The sequence below is a fragment of the Eleginops maclovinus genome, chromosome 3 (genome assembly GCF_036324505.1).
Source record: "Eleginops maclovinus isolate JMC-PN-2008 ecotype Puerto Natales chromosome 3, JC_Emac_rtc_rv5, whole genome shotgun sequence".
Lineage (NCBI taxonomy): Eukaryota > Metazoa > Chordata > Actinopteri > Perciformes > Eleginopidae > Eleginops > Eleginops maclovinus.
This window is the reverse complement of record NC_086351.1, coordinates 14,646,755-14,668,780: the sequence shown is the minus strand read 5'-3', so window position 1 is coordinate 14,668,780 and position 22,026 is coordinate 14,646,755. Positions and strand designations below refer to the sequence as shown.

General features: G+C 40.1%; 4 protein-coding genes across 6 annotated transcripts; 2 read left to right on the top strand and 2 right to left on the bottom strand.

Annotated features, from left to right (window-relative positions):
- Window positions 1–1,092: 1,092 nt before the first annotated feature.
- On the top strand, window positions 1,093–3,211 carry LOC134861921 (transmembrane protein 158). The gene has a single exon (XM_063879531.1). The coding sequence runs from the start codon at window positions 1,348–1,350 to the stop codon at window positions 2,044–2,046; it is 699 nt and encodes a 232-aa protein (XP_063735601.1). The 5' UTR covers window positions 1,093–1,347; the 3' UTR covers window positions 2,047–3,211.
- Window positions 3,212–4,365: 1,154 nt separating this feature from the next.
- On the top strand, window positions 4,366–13,173 carry LOC134861916 (CUB domain-containing protein 1-like). Its single transcript, XM_063879522.1, is given in 10 exon segments — window positions 4,366–4,578; window positions 5,412–5,522; window positions 5,525–5,620; window positions 5,752–6,114; window positions 6,206–6,574; window positions 7,700–7,891; window positions 8,973–9,347; window positions 9,432–9,788; window positions 10,473–10,560; window positions 10,823–13,173. Coding segments are annotated over 10 exon segments (2,451 nt in total). The 5' UTR covers window positions 4,366–4,514; the 3' UTR covers window positions 11,259–13,173.
- A 108-nt stretch (window positions 13,174–13,281) lies between these two features.
- clec3ba (C-type lectin domain family 3, member Ba) lies at window positions 13,282–14,739 on the bottom strand. Its single transcript, XM_063879533.1, has 3 exons — window positions 14,484–14,739; window positions 14,210–14,308; window positions 13,282–14,016 (listed from the first exon to the last, which is right to left on the bottom strand). The coding sequence occupies exons 1-3, from the start codon at window positions 14,578–14,580 to the stop codon at window positions 13,616–13,618; spliced, it is 597 nt and encodes a 198-aa protein (XP_063735603.1). The 5' UTR covers window positions 14,581–14,739; the 3' UTR covers window positions 13,282–13,615.
- A 1,123-nt stretch (window positions 14,740–15,862) lies between these two features.
- fez2a (fasciculation and elongation protein zeta 2a) lies at window positions 15,863–21,965 on the bottom strand. Of its 3 annotated transcripts, XM_063879529.1 has the most exons (10): window positions 21,481–21,965; window positions 20,226–20,334; window positions 19,939–20,055; window positions 19,654–19,786; window positions 18,905–19,164; window positions 18,661–18,741; window positions 18,442–18,517; window positions 18,290–18,355; window positions 17,388–17,413; window positions 15,863–16,943 (listed from the first exon to the last, which is right to left on the bottom strand). In XM_063879529.1, exons 1-9 carry the CDS (start codon window positions 21,816–21,818, stop codon window positions 17,403–17,405), a joined length of 1,191 nt encoding a protein of 396 aa, XP_063735599.1. In that variant the 5' UTR covers window positions 21,819–21,965; the 3' UTR covers window positions 15,863–16,943; window positions 17,388–17,402. The 3 variants fall into 3 exon arrangements, with proteins under 3 accessions (XP_063735599.1, XP_063735598.1, XP_063735600.1); XM_063879528.1 differs by lacking the exon at window positions 17,388–17,413 and having other exon boundaries at window positions 21,481–21,964; XM_063879530.1 differs by lacking the exons at window positions 17,388–17,413; window positions 18,661–18,741 and having other exon boundaries at window positions 21,481–21,962.
- Window positions 21,966–22,026: the final 61 nt, after the last annotated feature.

Genomic DNA, 22,026 nt, shown 5'->3' with positions numbered 1-22,026 from the left:
TGCTGTAACAAATGAAAATGTCCCCTCTTTGGGACGAATAAAGGTGTTCTGATTCTGATTCTGAAGTGCTCTTGAGCAAGACACTTAAGCCCTTACTGGTCTGGTGGGTTTGCTAAATCACTGACACCATTCATGCCGTGCTCAGTGAATGTTACATAAAGGTCTCAAAGGTAATCTCTCCAACGTGGGATGCAGATTAACTTCTGATCGTTTAGCTCAATCACAACGGTGAAAGTCACTGATGTAACCTTTGTCACCTGAAATCACATCATGTCTCTCATTTTATTAGGGATGTCAGAGCTCAATTACATTCAAATAGTATTTTACAAAAGATAGAAATGTGTTAAGCATTTATGAATGTACTTTTTATATTTGTTCTACAGTAGATTAAAGTGCTGTACCACTATGGTCGAAAAACTCATGTTCTTAGCCACCTGGGGCTGCCTATAGCTAAGAAAGTGCATGAAGTGGGTATTTAGTATGGTAATTCCATTATCTTTTAAGTAAACATATTCAAATTTGATTCGTTTCAACCTGACAAATTAATCGGACAGATGAAGGTTTCACTGCTTTCCCACCATGTTTTCATCCCAGTGCGTGATGGTTTAGAAACAGCATTTAGAGCTTTGTGATGGCATAATTTCTTTATAGAAATATTACAGATCAGTTGAATGTATACAACAAAAAATACAAACTTATTACCAACAGACACAAAGAATAGAGAGGTCTCAGATAAATAGTGACAGGATGAATAAAGAACTGGATTTGTTTTTCGAATACATTTCATTGAGAAAGTTGTATTGAGCACCGTGTGTGTGTGTGTGTGTGTGTGTGTGTGTGTGTGTGTGTGTGTGTGTGTGTGTGTGTGTGTGTGTGCACGCGCGTGTGCGAGAGAGAGAGAGGGAGAGAGAGAGAGAGAGAGAGAGAGAGAGAGAGGATTGCTGATTGGAAGATGTGTGTTGAACTTCTGTCCCTGCGCACTGAGGCTCTCCCCTCGCCACTCCTCTGTGTTTTCCTGCCCAGCGCTCACACCTGAAGTGACAGAAGGGGGGGGGGGGCGAGGCTCAGTTGAGCTCGAGCTGTGAAGAAGGCAGCACGGTGCTGCCCAGCGTAAATTTATCGACCAAGTCAGGAGGAAAATATCCAAAGGGTGGGAGGGGGAAGCGCGCATGTGATAGGCATTGGACAGCTCCCTTTATACCAGTAAGGCAGGGGATAGAGTTTCTCCATTGGGAGCTGCGTTATTAAGGATCACTGGCGACTGGCTGGTCCAAACATTGCACTGCATTGTCCGTTGCCTGCGGATCGCCACAGAACCATGCGAGCAGGAGAGGCGAGCCCTGGGCCATGCTGAACGACTCCCCGACTCTCCTGCTGGCTCTCACCGCAGTGGCCGGGCTTCTCCAGCGATGCCAAGGCTGGAGCGACGAAGACCTCCTTCTGCCGCCCATCAACTCCTCCAACAGTTTCATGGCCAACCTGGAGGTGGACGTGCGCTTCTCCAAGACGGTGGAGGAGAGCGACGCCTCGTCCGACGCCTCCTCCCTGCAGACTGTGTCCCAGTGCAACGTGAGCGTGCAGAGACTGCTGCCCACTTCGCTGGTGGCCCGCTGGGACAGCAGCTTCGCCTTCCAGTGTGATGTGCTGATCTATACCACCAACAACCACGGAAGGGCTTTTTTCTCCGCGGCGTTCAACAGGGCAACCTCGCCCGTCGTGATCGAGCATCTCGGGGTCAATGGGGGTCAGCAGGAGCTGCGACTGTGCGTGGGCTGCGGGATGTCCCGGTACCGGAGGTTTGGTCAGGGCAGGTCGAGGGGCCAGCAGGCTGGGGATCAGGTCACTTTCTGCTGCGTGGATTTCAGCCTCGACGAACTGAAGGGGGACAAAAGTTGGAGGCTGAACAGAAAGCCGATCGAGTCGACACTTGTAGCTTGTTTCATGACTTTGGTCATCATTGTGTGGAGTGTTGCTGCTCTCATATGGCCAGTCCCCATCATTGCAGGGTTTCTGCCCAATGGGATGGAGCAGAGGAGACCAAGATAATTGAAAATAATCTTTATTATAATTAGCCTGTGCTGCCTATTCTATAACTGTAGCCATTGAACTGTTCACCTGAATGAATGATGGAGGAGCTACTGAGACATTTTTGACCAGATGCTTTAATTCCGGGTGTTCTTTCTCTCGTTAGAGCTCCTCCTCATTACAAGGTAAAGTATGATGGATTATACTAGCCATTAGTGATCTATACTGGGACCAACACCAATGTGTTTTGTATACCCTTGTAGGCCTTCCTATATATAATGTCAGCGTAAACTGTGCAAACTTTTCTCTTTAAACAGTGTTTGTATAGTTTTTAATCTTTGTAGAAAGTTTTTGCCTTATCCCATGTGTAGGACTTTTGCACAGAAACCTGAATTTTAAAAACTGTGCCGTCACATATATAACCTATGTTCAAAGTTGTATTAGTTTTTATTTTCCCAAATAGATGTTGTTTCTGATTGACATAGAGAGGGTTTCAATAATAACACTGGTAGATTTATAATATCAAGTTCAATATGCGTGTTTATTTGTTTCCATATTCCAATGGTTTCTATTTAAATAAAATTGATCATAGGCTTTATCTCAGATTCTCTCTAAACTGTTTTCTGTGGCCCTAATCAATTTACTTCACAATGAGTTTAAGACAAGACCGCATGTGAACCAAAGTTTAAGCCAACACAGTTTTGGAAAATATACATTCAATTGCCAGTTTCATACCCTAAGCTCAAACTACTGCAGCTTACAAAACAGTTCTGCAATAAAAATCTACCTTAAGGAACATCATAATGTTTTGTTTTTTATTGCTGCAGTTTTAGAGAGGTGTTGATTCAGCTGTGTGATCTTTTTTGAAGACGAAGGTTGTGGTGCTATTGAGCTGTGTTGAGTGAAATGTTTGACCTTCAAGTTGTACTTTTATATGAGGTGCAAAATGTACAAATAATAGGCTTTATTGACCCATATTATGTTATTATCTCATACATTGTTTAAATGCCTGGCTATATGACTTTTACAACTCAAATATACATTTTGTATGCTGTTTCTTAACTGTAAATAGTAGCCTACTTCAACATCAAAGGGAAAGTACTTCTTCTAACAATAGTATTGATGCATAACATGCAGCTTTTAATTTTGTAACTGGTTCAGCTAATGCTACGTTTTTGGTTGGTAGTTTAATGTACAGGAACTCATAAAATCTAATCAATCTGCAAAGTTTGTTAAATCTTTTTAGTAAAGTCCATCAGACTGAGGTCATTTCTATGTCCCCACTCTCTATTATCTTCATTTGTTTGGTATCAGTGTATTTTATGCGGCTTTCCCAGTCAAAAAACATTCATTGGAATGAACAGCCTGTGAAGTACATACATTTAAACTGGATTTTTAAATGTAGAATTAATTTATTTATTTATTCTTTGAATACAGCTCATTGATCATTTAAATTACTTACTCCAGAACAACATCAAATAATTATTACACAGTGGAATCAACGTTATAAACATCAATAACGTAAGATTTATTGCAGGACTGTTGTATTAGATTACGTTATATATTTGGCAAGTGTGTTAATCTGGCACATGAAGTTTGGTGTATAATCTGAATAATGATAAGCAGCATGAGAAAAAACAAGTCTAAAACTTTTGTACTGTGAATACATTCAGTCACAAGTTCATGTTGAGCCTGCAAGTACTAAACATCACATGGTACTACTAGGCTTTTTATAGGGTATAATTATATACTATTTAAAAAAGTAACACTTTTTTGTCATTTATGTGGTGGAGGAACCATAACTACAGTGTAAAAATACTCAGTTACAGAAAGTAAGAATGGGCAAAGAAGCATGTGCACCTTAATGTACCATAAATTCAAAAGCTTTGACATCAGTTGATGTTTTATTGATGGTGTAAATCTGCAGAGTAGCTAGTTGTTAAATTAATGCAGTGAAGTGAAATAGGACAATACTGGTCTCCATAACGTAGTGGAGTAAAAGTATAAAGTAGCAGAAAATATTAATACTGAAGTACAAGTGGCTCAAAATTAAGTACTGTAGCCTACTTGAGATAGGCATATGCTTAATGTGTTTCATCCATCCACTGAATTATGCATTATAAATATATATTTTGTTCGGATTCTTAATTGCAAATACCAATATTTCAAATGTATTCACAAGAAATAACTGAACTGTAGGGATTTAGGATTTTCTTTTGTTTAGGTTTCCTTTAATGAGATTAGGCATGTACCTGCCAAAATGGCTGACTCGGTCACGCCCTCCATCACGCCCTCCATTACCTGGAGCTTCAGCTGCGGACACACTCACACATACAGGAAGTGGAGCAGTTGAGTAAACTACAAGCTGAGCTAGACGTAAACGAAAATGTGGCGCATGATAATCGCAGCTGTGGAGGAGAAGAAATGAAATATGCGCAGAAGTGCACTGATTTACCCCCGGATCTAATAGAAGAACAGTGTCGGGCAGCATGTCATCAACAAGAGTCACTCTCGGGTTTTTACTCCTAAACTTCGTCACCGTCATTGTTTCAGGTAAGTTACAGCTCAACTATCAACAAGCAGGGCAGAAAACCTGCTGAGGTGAAAGATCTGCCGTTCAAATACGGACACTGATTATTCCTATAGGACATTAACTCTAGGGAAAAACATTTAATTCCCATTAAACTTTGTTATTAACTATGTCAAAGCTGTTATTATCGTGCGTGATAAATGCTAATATGGCCGCTGATGAATTGTTGGAACCAGAATTACTTTACGATGAGTTGTGTGTGTGTCACAGTAAATGGACTTGTATGGCAGGATTAGGAAGAGGACACAAATGAAAAAAGGGCAGTGTGAAGCTTTTTTAGTGACAGGCGGATTTTTCTGTTCAACAGACACCTCATCATCATTTGTCAGATTAAATATCATGTCTGTGTTTTGTCCACTTCAGAGTATATTTATACAAAGAGAAATAATAAAGTGTAAATCAGGATATGTGGGACAATAGAGAGTTAATTCAAAGTGCTGTGTGTGTGTGTGTGTGTGTGTGTGTGTGTGTGTGTGTGTGTGTGTGTGTGTGTGTGTGTGTGTGTGTGTGTGTGTGAACATGGCTCTTTTTGCTCAGCGCAGTCCATGTTAGTCATAGAGGGAGTGAAGCTAAGCTGTCTGCCTCATCTCTCACCACAGTTAGTCATTAGGGCTTTGTTAACACCAAATAAACCGTGTTTTTAATTAGCAAGACACCTTTTATGATGTGATTTTCAGTGACATTTAAGTTTTTATTTCATTGTGACATTTCATATAATCAGCATTTGACATGTATTGTTTTTACCCACACTCCTACCTTTCTCTTAATCACGTTCTCTGTTTGTTTTATTGTCCAGGGGTCCTAAAGCTGCCCATTACCCCTGACAGAGGCACCACCCTCATCATCAGCAGTAGTCAATTAAAAGGTTGCAATGTTTGCATCGGGGCAGGACGCCTACGACAATGTGGTTATCCGTTGAGTTAAAAGACAACACTCGCGTTTCTGTGGAGTTTCAATGCTTGCGACATCAACATGTGTTCAACGTGGAAGTTGTGCGAAATATAGGTAAATATAGTACTGCAGTAAAAGGGCTAATTCAAATGGTTTTTTTACAAATAAATCATACATCTTAAAGGACTAACACGTGTGGGTACATTTATTTGTTGTAAAATGTATCTTTGACTATCTCCTCTCAGAATGTACCACCAAGTCTTGCAGTGGCCACATTATCCAGGCGGACTCCAGCTCTCTTCCTTTGCTGGATTTTAATCGCAAGTTCACCTGGAACCTGAAGTCCTCTGCTCTAAAAGCAGTGAAAATAGACTTCAGCAACACAGGTCTAAGACAGATAAATCCCTCTGACAGATGTCCAGATGGACACAGCTACACTCTTCAGGCCTTCCAGACAACGGGAAATGTCTCCGTAGGGAAATACTGCAGGATGGGGCCTGTTGTGGCTTCTCAGATTCTGAGTCCAGGTAGCTTTTCGCTGGAAGTCCCAGCAGGACAGAAGCTGCAAAATGGCCGTTTTGACGTGTCTGTTGGGGAGGAAATCAAATGTGAGTTTACATTTTGGTGTCTGTGTAATCTATTATCCCTTGTGTGTCACATTACTTGAGTGTTGAATGTGTATATTTTTTTCTCTTACAGCCCTTGCCAAAATGACAGTGATGGTTCCAAAAGGGACCTCGTCCCTAAATCTGCTCTCGCCAAACTTCCCTGATAGTTTTCCTGACAACGGTGCGATGGAGTGGTACTTTCAAGTACCGGACAAACACAAAACGGCTCTTCAGTTTTTAAATGTCACAAAGCCGCATTGTCTGAAGAAGGAGACAGCAGTGGAGTACCACGGAAAAGGGAGAGGGGCGGTGGTGCTGAGTCTTTCTGACCCCCAGCCAGAACAGAAACAGGGACACTTCACCCTGACACTGAGGAACTGTGAGATGGACACAAGAAGTGCTGCTTCTCCTGGACTGTTGCTGAACCTCAAGGTGTCTTCTTCAAGAACAGGAACACCAGGTTTGTGCATCGGTTTTTTACTTTTTATCGCTGCGAAGATAGTTATGTATTTCTCCCTCTTAAGCTGGTAAGTCGCATGTTTCACATATTTATGGAATAAAGTGTTAGACAGAACTTGAGCCAGAGTAAATATTAAGACAAATGTTGTTTGGATTAAAACCATAGCTATACAACTAACTGAGATGTAGGCTTTTTTTCTGAGGATGATTTTAAAGGATACAAAATTATGAACTGAAATTTAAAGCTGTCCCAGTCCTTTTTTATATTAACAGCAGTTTAAATGGCTATGTATAATGTGAATGATTTAGCTTTTAATGACAAATCCACTCAGAATTCTAACCCAACTTTTCATCTCTAGGGAGCACTTTTATCATGTTTTGAAGCCTGTAATCAAACGTTTTTGTTAACTCTCACGTCTCTCATAGCGGCTTTTCTGATCACAGTAGGCAGCTGTTGGAGTTATAAAGCTCTAGAAAAACACTTTACAACTCACCAACAGGGACCATTTGAAACTGAAGAGACAGATTTGTCCTTTAGCTGTTGGAAGATGGTCAAAAGAGACAACTTTTAGACTTACATTCAGCAAGTGTATCACGTCAGAAAAATAAAATTGAGAAAAAATGGGACTGATCCACTTTTCGTTTGTTAATTCATATCTGAAAGCAGTTTTTGGGCCCAGGAGCCACAGGGAGTTACGTGTTGGGAAATTTTACTCTTCGTGTTGTAGCAGGCAAGAGACTACTGAATATAAATAGTCTTCATTGAACTTTTATTAGTCAGAGGAAATCTTCCATGTTTTAGACACAGCCTTAGGGTGGATGAGTAACAAAACAGTGACTTGGAGAGTGGGCCCCCGTGGTGTTTATTTGAGCCCTAGGGTGTCAGGAGGGCTCTAAGATTCCCTCATTGCAGAGTCATGACTGACGTAAGTGATTCATTATTGGGAAACACTTCCTTCAATGATCAGGGAATCACCTACAACTCTATAAGTCAAATTGAAATTCTAATTCATGTTCAACTTGATTGAGATTTGAAATGCACCTGTCCATGCCTTTTTGAGTTTGTGTGGTTGTGTGTGAGGGAAACAGTAAAAATAGTAATATCAGATTTTTCTTTATTCTGTAGTGTCATGTAAAGTGGATCTGAGCAGAATGGGGGGCCTTTCGCTTCACATCGAGAAGTTGAGACCGACCTCCGTCTGCGAGATGAAAGTAAACTCTGTGCTTAAGGAGAAAATCACGGTCACTTCCAAGAGTGAGCTCACCTTCCAGGACTGCCTCCCTGAAGACATACAAGTCACCGCCACGAAAACCATAGGTAAATCCTGATTCAGCTGTTTAATGGAGGCTCCCCGGCCTATCATTTTTATTACTCACCATTCTTGGATTAATATATCATATTCTATCAAAGATCATGACTAAAAACAGTCTCTCTGTGGCTAAATTACATAATGCCCTACCGCAAAACATTTGCTATTATTAGTTTCCAATAGATGAAGGAAGGGGTCTGTGGCTCTGATGGTTGATCCAGTTGGTGCTCTTTAGTAGGGCATGTCAAAGTATTGAAAACAAGAACCAGGAAGTCTTGCTTGGTATGTGTGATGCATATTATAAATGTATTCTCTTTGAGCATATAGGCTATCTCACAAAAAAAAATAGACTGTAGGTCTTCATCAGTGAATCTGTTATAAGTTAGTTCGTTTTTGAGAAGTCTTTGGATCTGATGTCCAAGTAAAGAATGTGAACCTTACATAACCAAGAAGTTAACCTCATAGTCTTCACATTTTTATTGTACATTTCAATTACTTTTGAGTGACCTAAACAACATTTAATTAACTTAATTTGGCATTAGTGGTAAAAGGTTCAATTTACAAACATTTTAACCTTAACTTAGTTTAGAGTAATGCTGTGTGAGTTTACTTTTAAGATAAGTGTCTGAGTCCACCCCAAAACTCTGGTATGAATGGAATTTGTTTTTGGTACTCGCACTCAGCATTGTTTTACGGAAACAGTGTCCGTCTTAATCTAGATAAGGAGCTGTTGACAGTTATCATACAAACAGTTTCTAAGTTATAAATAAGTTTCTATCTCTAGAAGTGTGAAAATAATTTCCTTTGGTTTGGTAATTTGGGTGAGTTGACCCTTTTCAGGCTGTAGCTTTTGAAGGCAGAAAGGATTTATAATTTCTAAACCCCTCCTTAATCTACATGTATACTTCAAATTACTCTTATTGTGAATATATGTAAACAGCTTCACTGATTCTATTGTTGATATTTCATTTATACTGTTATTTACATTCTTTATTTTTTAATCTTTTTATACTTCCTATTCCTGTTGCTGCTTAAACACGTGAATTTCCCTCAATAAAGGTTTATCTCTTTCTCTCTCTTTCATGTCAGAATGTAGTGTACATAAAGACTGCTCGGAGACCTCTTACCATCTGTCGGTGCCCATGCTGCCTCTTTGCCTCCCGGCCCCTCTGATCAGCATGACCTGGACTCTCCGTCCCCCTCAGCATGGCACTGTGGAGCTCACCTCTACCTTCGGGCCCCTAATGCAGTCCCTACCTGGGCAGCAGTGCAACGACAGCATCATCTTTACATTTTCCGAAGATGACGGCACTACTATCGGACACTTCTGCACCCCGGGAGCCATACAGAAGGTCCAAATCCACACCAACATGTCTGTCACTGTGTCTGGGATGGGGGGTAAAGCACTGAGGACACTTTCGAAGCCTGTTCTGCTGGAGGCCGTTTTCAAAGAGGAGATATCAGGTAACAAGCAGCTTAGATTAGATGAAATAAATAAAAGCCCATTTTAGGTGATATTTAATACTCTTTTCTTTTTATCATACGCAGAAAGATACATATTCACTGTGTCTCCAAAGAAAGACACTCCTGTACTTTTGGCTACTCCTGGCTGGCCAGTAGGAATGAAGTCTTACTCCACCGTCTCCTGGATCGTCACCATTCCGCCAAAGATGGAGGCTCACCTGATGTTCGCCAACCTCAGCCAGCCTAAGTGCAGCAACCGCCACACCAACATCAGGGTGCAGAGAGTGGGCTGCCTGGAGGAGGAGTACAGCCGTAGGGAGGACGAGGAGGCCGAGAGTGAGATCACGGTCAACGGGAATTTCTACCTAAACATGTCCAACTGTATGCCTGAGAGAGGAGACTTCAGCGTCACCACCAAGATAACCCTGCACAAGAGCAAGAGTAAGAGGAAACTTGGAGGGTTCATAGTTTTGTGTAACTTTAAGACTTAAGTATTAAGCATTTCTCCTTTAAGGTGCTACTTGTAGCCATGCAAGCAGTCAGCTACTCGCACACTAAAATATCTCAACAACCATCAGGTGAATTGATATAAATTTGGTCAGTGCTAGTGTTATTGTACGCATGTTAGCGCAGTGTTAATGAAATTTAACTCGTCATGTAATTTTGCTAAAGGCAGCCTTATCATAGCTAGCAGGGTGCTAGTATTGCTGTCGACACTTTCTCTTGCCATGTAATACAAATGACCCTACTTTGCAACTTAAATGATGAAATGGCAATGAGTCTTTTGAAGTTCCTTTTTGGGGGATTTGTATTATTTGTCTGAGTGAAGCAAACACTGGGTTTGGTCATGGATGGTTTTGGCTTAGGAGAATACCTGCTTAAATGACTGCAAAATGTTAACCTTAGTGCTAAAGTAAGATTACATATGCATTAAGCTTCAAGTCCACATTCGCCAAAGTTTAGTCTAATTGTCAACATTACAACACGTTAATGAATATTGGTTCATCATCACTCGCTTCTTCTACAAGCAACATCACATTTTCCATCACAAGGACATAGGCTACACTGTATTTAGAGTGCAACAGAATAAAACGTTTTTTATCTGTTTTGTTTTCTCTCATTTAGACCTGCTGCTGACTATCATCCTGAGTGTGGTGGCTGCCCTGCTGGTTATTTTCACCATTGTGCTGGTAGTCGTCTGTGTGGTGATTAGGTGAGTGCTGCTGCATTTTGTTTTCTAGAAATGTTATAATGCACAATTAATAAGCAGGTGTTTTTGTCTTTTGTATTGCTCACTTGTGAAAGGAATATCACAAAAAGTCATTTTAATAAATATAGTGGAGGAGTAGCGTTTCTTCATCTGCTTCAATCTGCTTGAGATTTCTCACTTTATTTAAAATGTTCTTGCTTCAATGGTTGAATGATAGTTTGATGCAGTATATAACTCTGATCATATTGTCTTCCCTGCCAAACAGAAAGAAGAAAAAGAAGATGGATCATCAAGTGTCCATTTACAATCCGAACGGCACTAGCTTCCTGCCAGGACCCAACGGCTTCCCAAAAACACGAGAAGACAACGAGTCCCATGTGTACGCCTCCATCGAGGACTCGCTGGTCTACACCGACCTGCTGAGAAAGGGAGCAGAGATGGGCATCTACGGAGAGCTCGACACACACCAGCCCTTCCCGGGGCAGATCGTCTCACAGAAGCCGTTGGTCTCTGAAATAGCTGCAGATGATGACATACCGGTTGGGGTTTACCAGAAGTTTCAGGCTCCTCCGCTTCCAATCAGGCCCCCGAGCCACATGCAAGCGCTGCAGGACAATGTGATTTACCAAACCGAGGACCCAAGTGAAGAGGAAAACTCTCCGAATCTGGGGCCGCGGCTGGAGCCAGAGGGAGGGGACTGAGTAGGAGATTGGATTCAGCTTTCTGCTTTTCTCTTGACCTACATGAACTTTGAGATATTCATTCCCTGATATCTTTGTGATTACCTGCCTCTCTAAAAGCCTTTGTTTTTTTTTCTCTCAAGCATAGTTTTGCACCAAAGCCAGGCACACAACTTACCCTGCTGAACCCGCCTGCCGCTTGTTACGAGGTTTTATCTCAGATGAAGGCAGTACACAATCATCCTCTTGTACCAGCGATGCCACTATGAAAAGATGCTTCTTTAAGGCAATGAATATTTGTTATTTTAGATATTTTGTACAATTCATGGTTGTTTTTACAGGAGCAAACGTGTGTGCTGTTAACATGCTGAATTTTTCATTTTAATATTGAACTGAGAGAGGACTTTACTGCTGTTTGTGTTGCACTGAATTTTTATGGCATCATCTCAATATAATGGCCTGATGATTGCCTGGATTGCAGAAGAATGCGACAGCAGTGTATGTGCATGGAGTATCTTTTTTATCATAGCTTTTTACCCTGCTATTTGCCTTGTGGACCTATCATTACACATTAAATTAAGTCATTGCACACGTTTTTAAATACAGGTCAGGATGTTTCTGTGGCAACTAATTGTACATTCCTTTTGTTAATTTTTGGACACAGTTTTTGGGAATCTTAAGACTGATCTGCTGCTAGCTGAATTATTTGTTTCTTTGTTCATAAAGAGACTGTTTTGTTTTTTCTACTTGGGTATCATGATGGATAACAATTACTAGGAAGAGGCTTTGAGGTTTTGAGGACTACAGCCCCCTTCTCACACAAAACTAAAATCATTAAACACTGTTCATTTCATTCTGACACCCAAGAATTACATATTTCAAAAAAGGGACCTTGTTGCTTGACTGAATGGTGTCATTAATAATAGGTAGCTTTAAAAAGAGGGACACCTATAATTTAACATAAGTGCGATGGATACTCTTGTGTTGTTGTGTTGACAGTCTCAGTTTATTCATTGTGGAACAACAATCTGTTTTAAAAATTCATGGTGTAACCAAGTCACAGTCAAGTGCAGGTTAATCATTTTGTAAAATTCAAAGATGTGTACTTTAACCAGGATATAAAACCATCACAGCATAGTTAAGTATTTAATTAGGGTTTCGATTTTGAAATTAAGCTGGTCAAGATGTCAGAATATTACGTGGTCGCATTTGAGGAATAATGGGAATACAGTTTTACAATCAACCTTTGAATAGATTTAATGTTTGTTTTGGAAAGCCATATCGCCTCCAGCAGTTCAGAAAGTGAACTGCAGAGGGAAACAAAGATACCATGAAATCTATCTCAGTCCTGAGGAAATAAAGTTTCTTCTGCCATAAAACAATGCAAGAACTCTCTGAATGTGAGGTTGCTTTGTTTGAGAGCCATGTAAATATGAAAGTAGGTTCTCTATAGCTGCTGCTGACATCAGTGCATGTCCATGGAGATGTTTGTACATGTTGACATGATGTAACCCTCCTTTCAATGAGTAAACTATTCAGTGTTCCAATAACAGAAACTAGGTTTTCATGATGGAAAAAGTGTGGGTCGGGTGGAGACAGAATAAGTCATTGTCCTCATTAAGTTGGGACAGATGTTTCCAGAAAAGTAGGATCTGGAAACATCTGTATTTTCGAAAGTAAACTTTTGGGGGGAAATGTTGATCACTGAATTTCTAGGAATCCCTGCACGTATTTCCAACACAAAATCCACCTTCCCAAATATAATGTAATGTTTTGTCCAAATTGAGTGTTATTTGGAAAGGAAAACGTAAACTGCTTGAGACCTTTCAAACCCTATCACCCTGTAAACAAACTATGAAAACAAAGAGTAACTATTACCATAATTATTTATGTTCTTCTGAGAAAAAATAGTAAGAATATAAACTATGTGATGAAATATTGTCTTGAAAACAAGTTTATTTACATTATATCATTTCATAAGCAGCATGACTTTAACTTTCAGAACTGGTAATAAGTTCAGAAAAATCACTTATGAGGATTGCTCTTCAGTAAAAAAGGTTTATTGCATTGAGAAGAATACATCAAAATACATAGAACAAAGCCATCCAGTGGTGTTTACCTTGATTATATGCTTAAATACATTATTTGAGAACAAGTATTATGAATGTATGCAAAAATATTGAGCTTATACAATGTCATGCTGTATCCCAGACCACTGTGTGAAGCCACATACCTAAATGTCTTGGTTGAAAAAAAAAAGATTAAAAGAAGATGCACTTAAGCACTTAACTTTTAAATGCATTTCATAGATGTACCTGATACTTGTTTTATTCCTTTCTACGCGCAGCATTTGATCTTCACACGTCGACAGTAGCCCCTCAGACGATGTTGAACTCGCACACAGAAGCCTTTTCAGCTAGGCAGCTCTCATCAAACCACTTTCCGTGAGCTGTGGTGGAGAGGATGCCACAGTTCTGGCTGCGTCCTCCATCCGGCTGCAGGGTGATCTCTGTCTCCCAGTTCTTGAAGCGCACCCCGGAGCCTGATTGGTCCACCCAATGGCCCTCGGTCACTATGTCATTGATGCCCAGCCAAATGTGCTCCCCGGGGCCGATGCTCTGACGTACATAGTTGTAGAGCTGCTCGTTCTCGTCTCCTGTCAGAGAAGTGCTCAGACTGCCTCCCATGGAGATGCAGTGTTCACTGGCTGCATGAAAGGTCTTCTTTACCGGGTTGGACAGAAAACACTTGCCCAGGATCTTGGTGCCTCGCAGACAAACTTAAGAGGAAATCAGGTGTTATTGTTGTCTATTTTGGGCTGTTCTATTCTATGCTACATACAACATGTTGTAAAATGTACTTTATTATTGAGCTGTGAGACAAAAGCATTTCTTCTATTTTGATCCATAAATGGAGCATTCTTTTCCAAAACATTTCTGAATTCATTAACCACTTATGTGCAGGAGAAATACCTGTATGTAAAGCCTGCTGCTCTTTCAGCAAATTCAGCTCTTGAACAATTTCAGTGATCTTTGTTTTCAGCTCCTCAATCGCAGCGCTGTTTGCGGAGTCTGTTGAAGAGGCCAAAGAAAACAAGAACATGCCAAATGTATTCCAAAGTATAATGCATTAATGGCAGTAGAAATGACACATAGTAGTTCAGTTTTTTTGTTCTCTAAAAGTTATCCATGTTTTTTATCAAGTAAGGACACTGTTTTCATTTCCAATGTTAAGTTATTATCCTACCTTTCTTGCCATTCCTTTTCTTTGAGGAGGTCTCCTGGAGTGTACATTGTGCCATCAGGAGAAGGCAAAACATCAGACAAACCCTTCGAGCATCCATAATATTTGGAGAAATACTTTTAAATCCACTGTTGAGAAGCTGTTTCTGGAGTAGCAGCACACTTGGAAAGCTCCTTGCAGCTCTGAGGGTTGGCCAGACAAAGGCTGTTGTGTTTTACAAGCCCGGGGTGGTGACACAGAGTTGAGGAGGAAATCTTATGAGAGAACAAATGTTTTACAGATGTTTTTAACTGACGTTTGTGTTGCTTTTGTAACGCTGAAAGGAGATGGATGGTGAGCAGGATTGTGAAGCATGACTCGGGTTCCATATGTTTGTACGTCATCTATAACTTAACGCACAACTTTCTGTCTGTGTGTTGGTGGTGTCACATTTTTTACATATTTATCATGTCCAATTATCTGCATCTGTCTGTGCCAATCTAGGGCAACAAATACAGAGCTACAAACTGTTGTGCCTTCTTATAGTTGCTTGCTAAGTTTAATGGGTGTTTCCTGTTAAAGGTCCTGTTGTGTTTCTGCCTAAGGCTCCCACAGGCAAGAGGTTGGATTTTTTCAGGTTTTTTTTTACCCATCTCCATCTGGATCCCGTCTGTGAGCTGGATGAAGTGCAGCGGACACGTGGCAGAAACTTATATAATAAAGAAACACTGTTGTGAAATCAATATTTGTTTATGTTTCATCTGTTCTCTGATGGATTAATAAAGAGTTTCAGTGACCTCTGCTTGCACTGTTCATGCCTGTAACTGCTCAGTGATGCCACATTTCTCCTTCTGAAAATACAAACATTAAAGCCAAATAACAAATTAAAGTAATGCAGATGAAAGGCACTTCCAAAAATGAACAGATACACTCTTTAAAAGCTGGATACTAATCTGTGTATCTTGAGTAAGAGTGTACACTCCCTCCCATTTTTATACGTAATAAGATAAAGGTCATTAGAACTAAACTAATCTGAAAACATTCTTAATAACTACTTGTTGCCTGCAATACAACAAATTGTGATTGAAATGGGTGGTTAACATGTAGAAAAAATTATACTTTTCAAATCATTCTGAAAATGTAACGATAGAGGAATAGTTATTATAACTGTTATCATCATTATGAAGTATTGTCGGATTTTTAAAACTATTTATAGAATAGGCATTTTCTATTATTTAAGGCAACTTGTTTTTATTCAATTCTTATTTTGCACTTCATATTACTTTATGTTTTGCTTTGCACATCATTAAAATGTATGTCACAAGGCTTTGATTCTTTACTATGTGTTCATTGTTTGCATGTCTATTGCAAAATGAATAAAATACACCAAGTCAAAGAGGGTGCGCTCTTTATCAATATATTTTAACCAAAAAGTATTTACAAAATAAATAACAATGAAGCAGGCTGTGTAAGTAGTCCAGCAATTTCACATTCATTGAAAATAAGTCATTTAAAATGTACAAAAGTTCAGGCAAAGACCAAAGGCAGTTTGCACATATAAAAGAATACATAGAGAATAACAAGCTGCCCTGTGCGCAGCAGGCACGCCGACGCTCAAGCCTCTGATTCAGAGTTACAGACAGCGTCTAGGAAGTACAGACAGTGTGTGGGTCACAATTCAAATGCATAGTTAGTCAGTTTGTTATTTTCAGTTCAAACATTTCCTCAGCACTTTATCTTCCATTTAATGAAGATGTATAGTGATCTGCTGCGATGAAGGCAGATAAATACTTTATCTGCTGCATAAATCATATGGTGGTTTTGCACATTATGTTTATGCCTCCTGGTTATATTTATAATTATTGCATTATTTTAATTTGTATCTTTATCCTGTTCCCTCATACCTCTCTACTGTCTTATGTGCTGCTGTAATACTTAGTAAATTTCCCTCATGGGGATGGTTAGAACCTTTTAAAATCATACTCTACTGTTTATGCTTTACAATGACGATGCTTCAAAAGCACCTTTATTACTGCAACTTCAACGTGCTTTGTGCATTTGTTCATTGCTCAGTTATTAGTGAATAATTTAAGATAAATACAAAGCCCTTTGCTATACTTATTACCAGCAAGCAGAGCTCAGTTACAAAACAGAGCAGCTTTGTTTTTTCTTTTATAATTTAACATTTTTAAGATGCTCTTTCAGAGTGCAGGGAAATACAGACAAATCACTGAAAATAAGTTAAAATGACAGGAGCACACAAGGTTAGCAAAATCACAATGCTCAACACAAAATAAATACAACTGAAAGAAGAGAAGAACACAAAAAAAGAAATATTGAGGTAAAAACATGCAGGAACTAATCAAAGTGTGCTTCATGTCTGCAAAAAATACAATGAGTCCTCTTCGTCTTGTTGCCATGGTAAACTATCGCAAGTCTCTCCAGCGTTGGGCACCGTCCCTCTGGCTTATGTTGGGCAAAGCACTGTAATTACAGTAGAGACTAATATTAGCACGATGGAGCTGGGGTGAAGCTTCAGCATGAGGGGATCCGCACAAATTACAATATAGGAGAAAAAGAAAGGAAAAAGAAAAGGAAAATCTAAATTTAAGCACACCAGTTAGTGCTGATGACCTATTTCTGAAGGAGGGTGGGTGAGGAAACATTCCTGAAATCTTTTCAAGGCTAAGTGGCTAATGATCATAAAACTGTGTGTTAAATATGAACAGCAGGGTGAATCGAGCTTTCACATGTGTGACAGTGAGTTGTGAGGGATCAACCATGCTGTAGCAGTCGCCGTGTTGAGAGATGGGGGTACAGTGAAAAGACACCAGGGTGAGACTGCACTACAGTTCAGTGGTAGAGAGGGGGCGCTCTCCCCATGTGAGCGAGACAACCACAACAGTGCACATAACATGTGAAACAAACCTCTGCATCCATCGCTCACACCAGAGCTAGAGAGTCGGCGATAAGTTAGATCATGAGAAGTAGAGAAAGAAAACATGAAAGCATGAAAGCAGAACATATGTGAAAGGAAGGACAAAGAAAATATAAAAGAAAGGGTGGAAATGTTTTAAGCAGGAAGTACTACAGAACAGAATTTCACAATACAGTTACCTTCTCTGAGAGCCGAATAACAGCAGCCATTTCAGGCTAAACACAGGTGTAATTGATCAAATGAATTACTGGAACGGCTGTTACAGACTAAATAGAACAGGGTCATAATTATTTTGATCGAGTACACCTGTGTTTATCCTGTCATGACATGTCAACATGTTTGCAGTAAGAAGAGCCTATTGTTATTTTAATGGCTTTTATTTTCTGGATTTCAGGCAGCTGTTGACCCCAGCTGATTTTTGTACAATGTGGAAATCATATTGCAGTTGAAATGTGTCCCGTTAGTTATTGAGCACTGTGACATTTATAACCTCAGAGTCAACAGGCAGCATTTTTAAATACCAGATTTATATATTACTTTCACCACTATAAATGTGTTTGTTTTTGACAACAACAAACATATAAAGTTGGAACCATGTCACTGCCAACTGTCAAATTTTGCTGTGTCTTTCAACGTTCCGATATGAACTGTTTTAATAAAAGTTCTCGAGGTCAACTGTGACAAGCAGAATTGCTTCAGCATTTTCAAATTGATTTTTGGACTTTGAAATCAAATAAAACTCTAACTGAGATATGGGAAACACAATCTGAATAACAACATGTGAGAAAATGGACAAAATAAAGTTAAAGTATACATGTATACATACAGTAATTTCTCATTCTCAACACCATTTACAGTGCAGAGACACTTGACATAAATGAGAGAAGCTCACCTTTGAGAATATAGTCTGTTAAGAGACTGGGCACCTTGTCACTGTCGTCTCTCATAGCTTGTAGGACTGCAAGGCAGCAGAAACAGAGGAGTGAATGGATCAATCACAGCCACTAAAATTCAAATGCTGCTGGTACAGATAAAGAAACATACTCTTTGTCAGGATCTGGAGGTCCTCAAGGGAGGGAGGGTTCCCCTTTTTCTCATATGGGATGACTGTGGTCAAATACTGTACAGAAACAGAGCAAAAGACAAATAGATTACATAAAGTTACTGTACATGATGTTTCTGTGAGATGACATTTGTATCAATGTTTTATTTTCTGTGCAGAAAACGGGGAGATAAAGTTCTGAGAGAGAAAGGCAAAGTAACCTGTCTTTCACTGCACCCGCTCCCAAAAGTTTGCCGGAAGCTGCTCTGAATGACAGAGGAGATTCCCTCCATGCTGAAGCGCTGAAGAGGAAGGAAGTAAAGCAGAGAAATATAAGAGAGACGAAAAGATAGAAAAAGATTTCAGGACAGTTTGTTCGAAAAGAAATAAAGCCTGGAATGCAAGCAAACAGCGGAAAACAAAAGCTTAAGACACCCTGTGATTACAGTACTATAAAACACTCACTGATCCCAGGTTCTTCTCTGCGTGTCCCTGCGACGTCCCGGCTTTAAGTTTCTTCTTCTTCTTCAGTAGCTCCCGATGCTCCTTCTGTCTGTTCTGTACATCAATGAGCGCTGAGATGAAGCTGTTCTTCACCTCCTTCTCAAAGTCAAGCTCGTCCCTGAGAGCCAGCTGCAGAACCAGCTCCTCTGAGAACCTCCTGATGTTTGTCTCCATCTCCTCCAGGCGTTCATTCAGCTCCGCAACACTCAGAGTCCTCACTCCTGGGCCAATCAAACAAACAAAGAGAAAAACACACCAACACAAAACACAGCTGTTGTTTATGATTTTGATCCTTCAGGGTCGCAGGGTAATTTATGACACCACACTATCATGAATCCACAAAATGTTTTAACGTAAGAGAATAGGCTTTATTTTAGCTTCATTTATTGTCCACAAATCCGATGAAAAGACCAAAACCAACAATGCGTGACTTAAATCTCTAAAAAATGTCCCTTATTCCCGTATTTGTTGTGGATTATTTCAGCTGCAGATTAATACAAAATACAAGATGTGCTTGTGAGTATTTAATATGCTGCAAGACTTGTACTACGGTACTGATAAGATTACATCAGTATGGTATACAAGGCTGCAACATAATGTTTCCTTTGCACTTGAAGCTATTCTGTATAGAAGACCACTATAGTATGTTGCAACATAACTGTATTTCAGATTTATTGTCTCAGCCCAAGTGTTGATCAGGTGACACTCACTGGACTCGTAGCTGGGTCTCCTGGTGCAGCGCTGGATGTCGAGGGAGAGCATCGAGAGGTCCAACTGAGAAGGGTTGTGGCCTGCCTCCATGTCAGGAGAGTCCTGCATCATCTCCTCTATCTCCTCGATAACCTGCACGAAGACACACACAGAAATGCGGCACTCAAAATAAACCAGCAATCATCAGACATTAAATCTCCTTTTCAGACATGTTAAGCTGCAGCTCTGCATTCCTACACTTTATACAGTGTGGCTGCATCCGGAAAAAACTACATGAAACTCACTTGCTCGGCTGTGAAAAGCGGCTCCTCTGCGAGGGAGGAGATGATGATGGAGTGCATGTCCAGCTGCTCCCTCAGCTCCTCATCGTCCAACAGCTCTGCGGTGACATCAGTCATTCTCTAGCCAAGGACAGAGCAGGGGGTGGGGAATTTAATCAAAAACGCTAAACCCTGGCACAATACATATTTGAGATTTGTGAGATAAACAGGAAATAGATTGGGTAGGGTAGGAGTGCTGGTGTTGAAGGGAAAGTGGGACAGAGAAGGGAAGGGAGGGGGGAGTCACTTACAGGCTTCTGCTCCAGGTTGAATGATGGTTTGTGGAGGGAGCATGTTCGGGACTGTTTCCAATCCACCGGCATCACATGCCCATAGTTACGGGTTAAAACCTTCCAGATTCTGTGGACAAATAAATAACATGACCATTCAAAAAAAGACACAGTTTCTGACAAAATTAAAATTACATTTACTCATAATGGGGATAAAATAACATAAATAAATAAAAATGTACAAACTGGGGGATTTACCAGGTATAGGAAGTCTAACAAAAGGTGATGAATTTCATTGTGGTAAATGCATTATGAATTATTTTTATGAAAAAAAATATTGATGGACTAACAGTAAGGATGTCTTAAATAGCAAAAGTAAATATACTGACAGCAAAAGTAAGAAAAATCGACTTGGATCAAACTACTGCTCTTTTATTGGAGCACTTCATCACTCCAGTATTTCTTTATTATCAAGCTTTTCTATTATTATGGAAAATAAACCTACATTTCTAGCACGGATATGGCATTGACTCTATGTAAACAGAACCTACTTAACTTATTTTAGACATCATCCACAAGTGCCACAATCAGATCAATATAAAGTAATTATCAAGTTGAAATGCTTTTGATGATGACATTTAAAAGCATAAAAGAAGCCCGAAGCTAGTGACGTAAAAATAGGTTTATATTTTGTTTGTTTATTAACTCAAATAATGTCCTTGGGAAGGCAATGTTCTTATATCAATTTTTAAAGCTATTTCTTTATATTTAAATGACTATACAATTTGTAAAACTAGTGACACATTAGTTTTCTAACAATCAATTGTTCGATTATTAATGAGTGTGTTTCTGGAAAATAAGCAGAAGAGCTATATTTTAAATATCGGCTGCAAAATCAAAAATAAGAGTCAAAAATAAACATAGCGCTAAATATCCGTTTTAAAGCCATTTATGCAGATATCACTGCACCTGTTAGGATCGATGTGTAATGGGTTTGTTATTACTCTGGTAGAGTAGACCTATGCCCTGAGTTTTTGATGACTTGACAAAAGATGGTGGCAGTGTAGCTGTCATTACAGCCCCATCACATCCTTATCACACGATGTTACGATTTGTAATGAATACCCAGCTCGGGATCTGAAAAAAATATCCCATTGGCAGACAACATAACATCGTATGCTTTTTAAAAAACAGAGTGCAGCACTGAGTAAAATTAACATCCACTTATTATTATTTTTTAAACTAGCCTGCGACAGGCCGGAAACAAAACACTCACTCGTCTTTCTCCAGCAGGGACTCCTCTGTTAACACACTCACAGGAGCGATGCTGTCCGTTTTTGCGTTAAAATTTTGAAAGCACACAGATAATTTATCGTCAAAATCGTTCACTAGGTCCTCCATGGACCTGAAAATCCCGGTTTCCCCCGGGGAGAAGCTACCGTCCTGCAGCTCTGGGATATCATCATCACCCAGGAGGAGCTGCGGCGCTGCTCCCCCCGCAGAGGCGCTCTCTACTCGGCCTTTCTGCGGCAGCTGCAGCCGCTTGTCTGAAACCATGCTCAAATCACCCAAAATCGGCCAGTCTTCGTCGAAATGTGCAATAGGTGCAGCCATAGCCCGGACCAGCCTAGTAGCCCCGGGTTAATAATGGGTGTTTGGTGGGATAGGCAGGCCTCAGCATCCTCTCTGAATGCCCGCTTACTCCCCACCGCCAGCGCGGCTGAACCGGACAGTATGGCGGCACCACACCGGGCCCACTAGTGGCTACAATTAATCTAACAGAGGACTGTGAAAGTATCAGGACAGCTATTCACATTGTTTA

Excerpts from the sequence above, each read along its gene's own strand:
- LOC134861921 (XM_063879531.1), top strand. The coding sequence starts at position 1,348 with ATGCTGAACGACTCCCCGACTCTCCTGCTGGCTCTCACCGCAGTGGCC.
- clec3ba (XM_063879533.1), bottom strand. The coding sequence starts at position 14,580 with ATGGATGCTCGAAGGGTTTGTCTGATGTTTTGCCTTCTCCTGATGGCA. Across the intron at positions 14,309-14,483 it reads GAAAAGGAATGGCAAGAAAG|ACTCCGCAAACAGCGCTGCG; the intron begins GTAGGATAATAA and ends CCTCTTCAACAG. Across the intron at positions 14,017-14,209 it reads GCAGCAGGCTTTACATACAG|TTTGTCTGCGAGGCACCAAG; the intron begins GTATTTCTCCTG and ends TTTCCTCTTAAG.
- fez2a (XM_063879528.1), bottom strand. The coding sequence starts at position 21,818 with ATGGCTGCACCTATTGCACATTTCGACGAAGACTGGCCGATTTTGGGT. Across the intron at positions 20,335-21,480 it reads TCCCTGCTGGAGAAAGACGA|AATCTGGAAGGTTTTAACCC; the intron begins GTGAGTGTTTTG and ends ATTTGTCCACAG. Across the intron at positions 18,742-18,904 it reads CAGAGAAGAACCTGGGATCA|CGCTTCAGCATGGAGGGAAT; the intron begins GTGAGTGTTTTA and ends CTTCCTCTTCAG.